General features: G+C 37.3%; 1 protein-coding gene across 9 annotated transcripts in view; it reads left to right on the top strand.

Moving 5' to 3' along the window:
• The window catches only part of LOC129761802 (uncharacterized), a 652,040-nt gene extending 642,718 nt beyond the window's left edge, over positions 1-9,322 (top strand). For 8 of the 9 annotated variants that reach the window (XM_055759580.1, XM_055759575.1, XM_055759574.1 and 5 more), the window contains one exon: positions 63-9,322. In XM_055759580.1, coding sequence (XP_055615555.1) covers positions 63-317 — 255 coding nt within the window. In that variant the 3' untranslated portion in view covers positions 318-9,322. The remainder of the gene's footprint in view (positions 1-62) is intronic. The other variant, XR_008740473.1, reaches the window with a different exon arrangement.
• The last annotated feature ends 3,258 nt before the right edge of the window (positions 9,323-12,580 follow it).

The raw sequence follows: 12,580 nt of genomic DNA on the forward strand, positions 1-12,580 counted from the left end.
TAAGTGTTAGTTCTGCCGGAAGCAACGGTATCTTTCAATATACCATGACCATCCTCTCCCAGGACCACTGTACAAAGATCCTCGAAACCATCAGCCACCAGATCAACACCCAACACGTCGAGATGTCCGCCCACCGTTTGCTGAGCATCTTCAAGATGGCCGAAGTGCAGGTGGTCTGGCCGGAGGTGAGCGGAGCCAGGCCAAGTCTTGCCCTGTGCAACATCGATTGCCACCTGCTCGCCCTGATAGTGTTCGCCACGATCGTTCCCTTCATGAGGTGGCGAGCTCAGCATGCCACCCGTCGGTCGGTCACGTGACGCTAAGAGCATCGACAGTGATACGATCACCCCCGTCACCGTCACCGCCATCGTCGTCATCGTCGTCGACAAACCACACATACACACACATACCTACATGCAACATCATCGGTATCGTCCAGTTGTAACGCTGATCACTAAATACGCTTCACTTCCGGCTTCATCGCGAGCGGGGTATGGCCCCAGCTATCCTCTAGGAACTCGTCGTTGTACATGAGGTTTGTATAAATATTAACCATTATCCAGAACGTGTTAGGCTATTGTTAAACTACGGCTATCCAACTTCGGTGTAACCGTGAAACAAAGATATAGAACGAAACCTTGACCACAAGTCGAGCAGTTCGGCGGGATGATTGTATAAAGCAGATAACTTCTAGGTTATTTTTTGTAATTTTCCAATTAAGCCGAACATGGGAGCTGTCGGATTGGGGTAACGAACTGTCAGAATGTTCGGCAGAAATTGAGTGAGTGGTCGGTTGTGGGAATGTTATGTAAATGTAAAAAATAGTGACTATTACAGAAAAAACGGATCTGCTCTAGCAGCAAATAAACCGCAAATACAACCGAATGTATATTGTAGAGCAATAAATATTTAATTTGTGTTCGTTGTTAGTTGTGAGTAGCTAGAAATAATCCTTCCGAGATGCGACCGGAGAAATAAAGTAAACTCCGCACGAATTGGAACTCATTGGCAATCTGGAAACAGCAAATAAAACAACTAAATTGACTGAACTGGAAATGAGAAAAAGGGATGTATGTTAGTTCTAGTTGACAGCGATATCAAAATTGTGTTAGTCTACCCTCCCGGACTGCGATTGATACTTCGAGTATGGATGTGGGTGTGTATGCGCGTGTAACATAGTGGCAAATAGAGATGGATTTACGCTTCGGACGCTTACGGACACTCAATAGTTGTTACGACAACGACTCTGTACCATTTGTACAAAGTCGAAGCGCGCTAGATAATTCGAATGATGTCCAAAGAAAGAAAAAAAGATTAACAATTATTAGCATATAAATAGACGGAATGCTCGCAGTGTGTGAACCCAAGGACTTTAAACGATTGTCTCTTGTTTGATGGTTCAGCAAACTTACCGTATCTCAGATTAATCTCAATCCTATTTCACTCAAATCAAGTTTAAATTTTAATCAATGTGATGTTTTTGACCGCAATGCCTAACTTCACGACTGCCGGAAAACATATTCCCTAGATAGGGGATACTAATGGAATTGTCAGAATCATTTCCATTTGAATGTGTTGCACCTTTGCGACGATGAAAAACGACCCCTTTCCGGAAAAGAAGTCAAAGGTCACCCTCAGAATCTAGGTGCTGCTATTGCAATCGAACCATGTTGATGACTATATCAACATTACCGCCAGCTGCGGTGGCGGCGGCAGAGTTTTACGGCGTAATTGCTATCTTGGGATACATTTTCGTTCATTTATGTTGTGTCCTTTTAGCCGGCGGATATTTTCGAACATCATCGCATCCCAATTTTACAGCGCACGCCCCAAACCGGGCGACCACACCGACGCCATGTTCCTCCCGGGAGCAATGGAAAGTTAATCATCATCGGGTTTTGTTTGTTCTTAATTTGCGTTTCACTCGGTGTGCTGCTGGACAGTCGAGATGAGACCGTTTGGAAAGTTCGTCCAAACACACCGGCGAAATCAAATCCAAACACGTTTTCGAAAAAAACGAGAGAGAGGGCAGTGTTTGTAATAAAATGACATCGAAATGAAAATCAAACCGGAGAAAGCATTTTCAACAGAAAAGTCAACTTTTTCTGGTTTACGGGTTGACACGTTACGTACATCAAAGAACATACTGCAAACGAAATTTCGAATAGTGCTACAGCTTTAGAGTGAGGACAACATTGACTCTTTTTTTTTAACGAAGCGGTGCGATACCATGAAATCAGAACTGTATGATGCTCTGTGACTCTGGGAATAGTGGCGGTTTGAACAAGACCAAAACGGAATTAGAATGACTACTTTTTAAGAGTTTGTTTAATTTGTTCGTTGATAATTTTTTTATTCCACTCGGAATAATTATGCTTCCCCAGCGCACTTTTGAAGTTTTCTTTCCTCGTCGATACTGGAATACTGTCATCCACTCATTGTTCTTCTCAACTTGGGTGATGAAGCTTCGTTCAGTTAGAATCGGGACGCAAGAAACCAACTAGCGTTATCCAAAGATAGAATGAAAAAGAATAAAAAAGAAATTTTAATGTACTGAAGGGTAAAATGAACAAATAAAAGCACCTTTTCAAGAGTTTTGAATTTTGGTTATGGGAGCAGACTTCTCGCTCAGACTGAACGTCAGCTTGGAATTGTGCCCGAACAAAAGCCAAACGATACCAAACAGGGATCGAACCAAGGCCGGCAGGAATGAAAGGCTGTTTTGTTTTAAGCTTGTTGAATTATAAATTAATTATAAATCAGGATGTCAAAACATGTGCTAAAACTAATGTTGGGTATATCATGAACTTTTCTTCGAATACCTGATCAGTTTTTTTTTTGGACCTGACCGGCCATTTTATTCCACTATCTGTGCCTCTCTGCCACATCCCCCATCACTATGACACTCTTTTTCATCTTTCGTTTAATAATCGCCCAATAAAAGGCGGACTCGATTATATACAGTCTTCGATTTCTCTTACTGTATATAATCGAGTCAAAAAAAAATATTTTTATTTGTTTTTGATACATTAATTTTTCGTTTTTTGAGTATAAAAGAAGTATTAAATGTTTAATTTATGACTTTAAGGGTCATTTTATGACCCTTAAAGTCATAAAATACTTTTCTCATATAAAAATTCCTAATTCTTTCAGGAGGTGATAGAGGATCATATTTAATGGAGAAAATCTTTCAATCTTTCAATGAAAATAATAATATCACAATGTATAAGTAATATCCCTCACTCACCCTTCCTATCTCTCGATCAATTTTGTTTTTCAAATGTGTTTTTACGTGGGATTGACCTTTTTTTCAACTCTGTGTTATTCTTCTCTCGCTTGCGCTCTTGAATTCAATACGGATAGCGCACAATGAATGCTATGCTGTGTTTGAATGTATATAAATATCAGATGTTGTAGGTTCTCCGAAACATTCTGAGGTTCGAACCAATAGAACAACAATCTCAATAACGACTGGTAATGTTCATAGCAAAAAAAAAAGGGTGGGTAATGTCGGAGACATGACCGAAGAGACGTAGGACTACACCAAGGGGTGTCCATTTTCCGAATATCATGGAGCACATATCCCAGAATGACCAACTTTTCATGTATTATATAAATTACAGAAAAAAAAAGTCACAGGAGGGTTGTGTCCGAGACACGACCGCATAATTGACGTAGGATTCCGTTGGCTATCTATAAATTTTGGATATGTTTGAAGAATTACGTTAAACTCTTTGATAATGATTTGGTGGTCCTGAAAAGGGCCATTTTGTTTGGTTGTTGGGTATTGTTTGTTCATTCCACCAGTGTTTACCGAGTGATGATGACAGAAGGATGGTAAACGGTCAATGGATGGTGCGTATCAGATAAAAGATACCGAAGTGGAACGAGATATGATGAAAACTGCCCTCTGTGATCCTAGACGAGATGCCTCCTGTGTTATGTATGGATGAAAAAAAGAAAAAAAAACTCACCAATGTAATATAAGATAATTACCAATACCAAACACAATTATCAATTTTTCTCATCAGTAAAAACATGTTACTTTAATATAGAGAAAACATATTTGAAATGGAAAAGGTAATTTTCTTTTATAATTTTTACTTTCTGAGTGTTTATTCAACCCAATGCGAACTTTAATTGGACCAACAACACCTAATACTATATGTAGAGCATATGAGAAATCACTTTTTCTAATATTTCTTCACTTTTCCAATTTTTCTCGCCGTATAAACTTTCCTAGGGTGAAAAAGAACACAGCAAAACAAACAGCTCAAACCAAACGACCCGTCCTCGAGCGGGAACACACCTTGGTTTTTATTTATGAAAATTGAATGAATCGTTTCATATATCAAGTCATTTTCAACACAACTGCTACCATATACAATTTTACACTTACACTTGGGTTATTGATATGAATTTTCACGATTAACCAACATTAAAGTTCCAAATTTAAATTTTATTTGCTAGAATTAATCGTATCACTCACCTTACTTGCAATATAAAAATGCCCCCGACTTGCATATATTTCCAATGCCTATTTCCCCCGGGGACCTTGATTTTGAAGTCTCTGTTAGGGAATACATTTCGGTAGGAACAAAAGTTCCTCCTATTTTCATGTATCTGCAATGCCGATTTCCCCCAGGCAGCTTGGTTTTGATGTCTCTGTTAGGGACCCGTCGCATGTGTCGTCAATTTCGACCAATCAGAAATGGGTATTCCCGGTAGGATAGGGGTTGAAATTTTTCAATTATTCGATAGTTAGTTTCATGATATATATATTATTTTCTTCAGTATAAAAATTGTTATGGAGTGCCGAAATCGATTGACGCAAAAATTTCATTAATCCATCATGAAATGACTGAGCAATAAGCGTTTGATATTGGACAATTTTCACGATGTGCTCGATTTTCGATTTTCAATTTGTACCCCAATATGTTCACGAAAGACGTAATCCTACGTCAAAATCAAAGGATAAAATAAAACCTCAGCACTCAGCAAACACTCAAACGTTTCGATTCAAATACGAAAAAATCAAAATTTGTCGTGCAAATGTTGCAGGGGTTATTGTTCAGCCGGCAACGAACACATACTTGATGGCAAGCATATCGTAATAGGAATTTACCGTCTGATATCGTGATATAATTGGGATTTGCACTCCACATGAATAACTGTGTTCTACTAGTCATGTCCTTCATTTGATACTCATATTGATGAGGTTTAGAGAAAATATGTAATCCGCCATTTTGTCGTGGCGGCCATTTTGGATTTGCATTTTTCATATCAAATCAAATGAAACAGATTAACTAGTAGTAAGTGTGTTCTACTAGTGAATCCCTTTCATTTGATACCCATATTGATGGAACTTTTCAATTTTCAAGATCATGAAATACGCAGTTTTATAATGACTGCAGAGATAAAGGTTTGTTTCAAATTTCAATTAATGTGGTACAGCGCGCCATAGACAAACATGTTACATATAAACATACAAATATGTCACAGCTAAATAAAACCGTTTAAAAACTCCAATATTCTATCAAATCGAGCGCGACGCTTCCACCGCTTTTAACACACTTTATATGAGCTGAAAAACCGTGATGTGTAGCATAAAAACAATTACTGAAGATATTTTCTATTAATGTGTGTATTTGAAACCAATATCCATTCATTAATTGAGGAGGTATTAGTGTTCAAAAACTGAACACTTTTTCACACCGAAATATTGAAATGGGCCCCTATATTGAAAGGTAGTCCTACGTCAAAATCTTGCCAAAATAAGTTCCCGTAAGAGTTCATATGCTACGCTGCATTTAAGTTTATATAATCTTCAAATCTTATAGGTCCTCCAAATCATTCTAAAGTTCAGAAGATCATGATATGATATGAACATAAAACCCAAGTAAGCTGGTTCCCGCTTATGTCAATACGTCATTTTGATCACCGAAATTTAGTTTGAACAAGCCTGATATATAAGGAGGGCAATAACAAAGAATTATCCCAACATTGGAGAGAAATAGGAGATCGAGGACTATCGGAAAAATCCTGTAACGGTCTCAAATGATTCGAACGACATATGGCAAGAAACCCGGAAGAGCACCGATGAAATTTTTCTTTCCTGATACAAACGAAATTCATTACTACATCGATATGTGACCGAGGATGGAAGGTGGATACATTTCAAGAATACCAAGCCCAAAAGATTATTTCTTGACTTCGGCCATCCGATCTAAAGACCAGATTGCTTCGGAAAAGGGACAATGTTGTGTGTTTTCTGCGATTAACGAGGTTGTACGATCTTTTGAAAACCGGTGAAATGGTTACTAGTAATTGTTACCAAGAAAAATTGAACGTGCCTGTTTGATCCTCAAAGTAGAAAATCAAAACCAATAATATTTACATTCCAACCATTCCCACCTCATATCCCATCTACTAACCTCGAGTAACCGCGGGTAAACAGCTCTCACCCATACTAACAAAACATCTCGAACAATCTAGTCACCCTTTGTCCCAATGCACACTTTCCGGCATAGCAACAACAACAGGCTCATTATGTTTTCTTTCTGCACATGACGTGGCGGGCGCTGATTGGCTGATTGGCATTACAAAGCACCGAGCTGACGCAACAGCGCGGATATAAAAGGAAGCAGTCCAGGGCGAAGTTTCTATTGTTTTACGAATATTACTAGTGTTAACATCACAGAAGATATATAAATAGTTTAAATTGAAAGTGAAAAGGTTTTTCTAATTCACGCGTGGATCGAGGAAAATCTGTCTTTCTTAAGACACCCTTGAAAGAGTTTACAGAAGCCGATCCAATTGCTCAACGAGAATGGCGCCAGTGTCCTGGAGAGTACCTCAGTAGAGGTTACTATTGGATAAGAAGCTTCAACCGAAGCTTGGTACCGTACCTTAGGAGGAAGGTCCGAGTTCAGTTCAGTTCATTGTTTTTAAGAGGCTTTAAACTTTGCAGTTCATTCGCCTCTGAGAAGGTCCGAGGATTTCCTGTCATCCATCCGTGCAAGTGTTCAATCGAACAGTTTCCTTCTCCGAAAAGGACGATAAAAAAAAACAGTAAAAGGCTTCAAATTTGGCCCTGTCACAACTATTCTTCTTCTGTAGAAGCATTGAATCACTAGGACCATTAGTTTGATCTATTGTGATGAACAGAAGGCGTGAAAACTATAGTCAATTGGAAGTGAGTTTTTGCTTGTTCCAGCAGTTTATCTATCAACATAAATCAAAAGTCATTCGGGCCCACTCGTCGCTATCTGCTCTACGACGGTCCATGTTTTTTTAATTTTTCGCCGTCAAATGAACTTCACGGCATATTGAAGTTAAACCCCAAAAAAGTGCACTGTGCAGCAGAAATTCGTTGCTTTTGGAATATGATTGCTTAAAAAAAATTGAAATAAGACTTTGGCTATTGCAAAACAGAGCTATTAAAAAAAAGACTATCGTTCAAAGGTTCCGATAAAACAGAAACTACTCGAACTACTCGAATTGGATGAATGTGGCAGAATGGATGCGTGCTTGGGTGTACATGTGTGAGTGCGTGCGCGTACTCCTTAAGTGTGTAGATGCGATCATGAAATGATAAAATCACAATCGTAAAAATATGTCTTCCTGGAAACAAAAAAAAATGTGTTTAAACTAGTGAATATGAACAAATGTAATATACAATATGTATCTGAATATAGTTTGTATGAAAATGCAAAATAAATGGGCTCGAGCAGAGGGTTGCTCAGGTGGCAAAAAACATCGTACGTAACGTAAGTTGCTATGTATGATAATCATAAGAACAAAACACACATAGATGATACTGTTGGAATGGATCAGAATGGAACCGTTGACAAAACTCTAATAAACATTAAAAAAGAGAAACTGTTCTATAAAACGACCGATGAAACACAACTCACATGGTGTTAGCAATAAAGTCTAAAACCAAATATTTAGCCAGTAAATTTAGAGAATCGGAGAGATCTAATTTTAAGCATGTTGTACATACTGATTTCCACTAGAAGTGACTATTATGATGGAAAAGGAAGCGCTCTAGGCATATAAGCGCTCTATAAACAAACGTATATTTTAGGTGACTACAAATTTGAATTGAACAATTCTTGGCTGATCAGTTCGCAGAGTTGGAGTGTTTTTATGAGAGCCCGCATCAAGCATACTGTATATTGTTGCACTAGAGTAAAGAAAGTCTTGGAAGTATTTTTAGGGAGAATTTAGTCGCATTCTTGTTTTCGGTTGTCACATCGCATAAACATATTTTGAATATAGCAACTTTAATTGACGAGTAAGACGTACAACATACACACACGCATTCGAAACACAGATACATATCAATTTTACAATGAATAGTAATGTAAAAATGACACATTCTCAAAGAAAACAAAAAAGAATACACATTGTTAGTCCACAAAAAAAAAAGAGACACTCGAAACAGGAACACGAAAAATACACTAAAACACAACCCTTCGCGGATCGAAGTTTTAGATTAGTTATTTCGCGCAACGGCTGTCATCATTTCCAATTTCGTTGACATCTTCACTGTTTGTAACATTTTCATTACACGCAAAACGAAAACAGCAGGATACGGAACCCAAGCAAAACAATAACAAAAACTATACAAATAATCAATAGGGTTTTGAGCCGAGATCATTTTGTAAACACGCAAATGAAAATGAGTAGAGGAAAATGAACCTTTTGTGCTTGTATACAAACATAGCAAAAAGAAAAACACGAAAAGAAACTAAAAACCATAGAACAATAAACCTATTGATTTAAATGCATCTAACATACATCACAGTCACAAAAGATAAAAATTTAATTCCCAGATTCGCAGCTGAAACGGAATGAAAACCATTTCTTACAACCCGAAGATGAACTGTTATCATTTGAAACTCGAACAAAACTAGTGAATCAGTCGCAAAGAAGAAAACCAAGCAAAGGAAGCGTTCCAAAATCCTTTTCATCCGTTCTTTTCCTCTGTCGTTTTTCTCTATCCAAATGAATACAGGAAAACCTGTATTAAGACACGTCCCGAAGACGGAAAAGTAAATCGTATCCGTACGAAAGAACCTATTGCGAACGGCGCGGACCCGTGGAGAGGAGTAGGTAGCATCCCTCCTTACTCATTTTACAAGTCAGTGAAAATGTGGGGGAGATGATGCGAGCAAGAAGGTAGATGAAACACGACAGAGTGGAATATATACGTGAACGTAGCGAAAAAAAATTAAACTTTTCTGAGGTGAAGTGAGGAAGTAAAAAGATGACTGAGCGCGAGAGAGTGAGGGAGAAAATAAATAAAAAAATGTTAAGAACTATCTGCAAAACTGTTTGAACTTACGATGTGAAAGAAAGCCAGTTATTTTACCCAGCAATGAGCGGAAGAAAACGGAATGCTCGATACCAGGGGGAATATGACGAACGGAAACAGCTGGAGCACGGCAAGATCGTGCGGAAGCTTTAGTGCTTCCTAATTTACTGGGATAAATTCCAGAACTGATACACTATGGGAGGGTTTTACTGATTCGTTCTCAAGGGTTCCCGAAAATGGTGAGTATCTCTCCCGGACGACATTGAAAGGCATGTTCTGAATTATTACCGTTGACTTAAGGGTAACTTTTGAAAAGAGCATATCGATTTTAGTAAGAAAAATCTTTGATAATTTTTATCTCAAAAACTATGAGTCGTACTGAAATAGTGTCTTAGTGTTATAGAGTATTGATGTAAAAACGTGAAAAAATCATACACTGAGAGAGTAATTAGTACTCTTTTTTTTATTTACAAAAAAAACTTTAATTTACAATATCTAAAATATATTTTTATGAATTTTCGAAACTTCGAATTTTTATATGTTAACAATCATTTTTAGCCGCAAATTGTTAACATTTTCTACATTACTTCTATTTTGTATGAAAATATTTAAAAAAAAAATAAAAATATATATTTAAGATAGTTCAATTAAAGTTTTTTTTTGTATATAAAAAAGTACAAATTTTTTTCTCAGTGTATATTTTTGTCACTTTTGGACATCAATACTCTATAACTCTTTCTAAGACACTATTTCGGTATGACTCATAGTTTTTGAGATATAAATTATCAAAGATTTCTCTTACTATAATCGATACGCCCTTTACAAAAGTTACAATTGAGTCAAAAAATTCTCAAATCCTGTGGAAAACTCATATTTCCTCCAACCCAAACGGAATACAAACTTTCATTCGAATAAAAAATACTCATGTTTTGCCATTTGTCGATTTCATTTGGAATAGAAATATCAATAGAAATAAAACTTAATTTACATGCTATCACTTTCTATAAATAAACATACAAATTCGCATAAAAAACTGGTAGGGTAAAACGGGTCTAGTTGGTCATAGAGGTGAAATTACCAGCGACGATATCTTGAAATCTAGGTTCGTTTGAGAGCAACGCATATAAAACTTTCAGGTATGCCGCGTTTCATTACGCAAGTTATGAACAAATAAAGAAAGCACATCTTTTACTGCTAAACCCAGTGTATGTAGGATGTAATGTAGGAAATTATTTAGGTTTTAATTAAAAAATATTTTGAAAAATTTGAAAAAAAAAAATTAATTGAAAAAAAATATTTTGGGATTTAAAATAATTTAGGATTTACAAAAGGACCTTTTTCGATTTTTATCAGTTTCGTACCAATGTGCGTCATCCAACATCAACATCGAAAGAAAAAACAGTCTCCACAAAACGTTGTCACTTCATAAAACCGATAAAGTGTATTCAATATTATATATATATATATATATATATATATATATATATATATATATATATATATATATATATATATATATATATATATATATATATATATATATATATATATATATATATATATATATATATATATATATATATATATATATATATTCTGCATCATATTCCTGAGGCATCCGAAATATGATTCAGAACGGTAATAATTCAAATGTAATTCTCATATGAAACGGTAGTGAAACCAAGGGATTACTCTAAAGAAGCATTTGGGATATTAATTCTATGTTTTCTATATTCTATATTTCAAGCGATAGGAACCAAGGCGTTAAATGTATAACAGGTGGAGCAACATCATCACTTCAATAAGAAGGGGATTACGGTTTTTGGAGCGGGGTTTGTTTGTTTTGTTATTGCTAGGATACACAATTTTTGCATTTTCACATGCGAGAGTAGAGGATGAACAGCATAAGAATGAAATTCTACAAAATCATCCCTTCTTTTTCACATAAATTCGCGAAAGTCAAACATAGTAAGCATCGTTCAAATAAGCGTCGTAGCTGCTGAGAGTTTGATGATTTTCCTGTTCTTCCGACTGGGTAGAGATCTTCACCAGAGATATTTGTAAATAATACCGACAGCAATTCCAATATGGCTAAAAATGCATTTCATATGATTGTTTCACCTGGGGTATATAGAGGCGCCTTGATAAGAACAGAGTGTCCGAAATATGATGTTGTCCGAAATATGATTCAGAACGGTATAATTTGAATGTTAGTTATTATCCAGAATACTTCTAACTTTTCTCTGAGATTTCTCCTTCCCCTTCCAGATGGTCCTAACCCGACCGGCGGTCCTGAACCTACGTGTAGTTTATGGACCCGATACTGTAACGATTCGCACAGCACAGCGTTATTTCGATCGATTTCGTTGTGGTGTAGTGGCTGTCGAAGATATACCCCGTACTGGTAGACCGATCGTCGTGGAAACCGATAAAATCGTTGAAATCATCCAAGTAGACCGGCATGTGAGCACTCGCTCGACTGGTCAGGAACTGGGTATAGACCATAAAACCGTTTGGAACCATTTGCAGAAGATTGGATTCCAAAAAAAGCTGGATGTATGGGTGCCACACGAGTTGACGCAAAAAAATCTTTTAGACCGAATCAACGCCTGCGATGCACTGCTGAAACAGAACGAACTCGACCCATTTTTGAAGAAGATGGTGACTAGTGATGAAAAATGGATCACGTACGACAACCTAAAGCGAAAACAGTCGTGCTGTGAGCCGGCCCAAACCATCACCAAGTACGAATTGACGGCCAGGAAGGTTTTGCTGTGTGTTTGGTGGGATTGGAAGGGAATCATCCACTATGAGCTGCTATAATATGGCTAGACCCTCAACTCGGTTCTCTACAGTGAGCAGCTTGACCGTTTGAAGCAGGCGATTGACCAGAAGCGGCCAGAAATGATAAATAGGAATGGTGTTGTTTTCCACCAGGACAACGCTCGGCCTCACACATCTTTGATGACCCGCCAGAAGCTCGGATGGGATGTCCTATTGCACCCACCGTATAGTCCGAACCTGGCTCCAAGTATTATCATCTCTTCCGGTCCATGCAAAACGCTCTTGGTGATATAAGTTGGCCTCAAAAGAGGCTTGCGAAAACTGGCTGTCTAAATGTTTTGCAAATAAGGAGAGGGGGTTTTGTAAGGTGGGGATAATGAAATTGCCTTCTAAATGGCAAGAAGTACGAACAAAACGGCGCATATTTGACTTAAATTGGATAATTTTAAGTATGTTAAATAAAGCGTCGATTTT

Source organism: Toxorhynchites rutilus, chromosome 1 (assembly GCF_029784135.1).
Source record: "Toxorhynchites rutilus septentrionalis strain SRP chromosome 1, ASM2978413v1, whole genome shotgun sequence".
NCBI classification, from domain to species: Eukaryota; Metazoa; Arthropoda; class Insecta; order Diptera; family Culicidae; genus Toxorhynchites; species Toxorhynchites rutilus.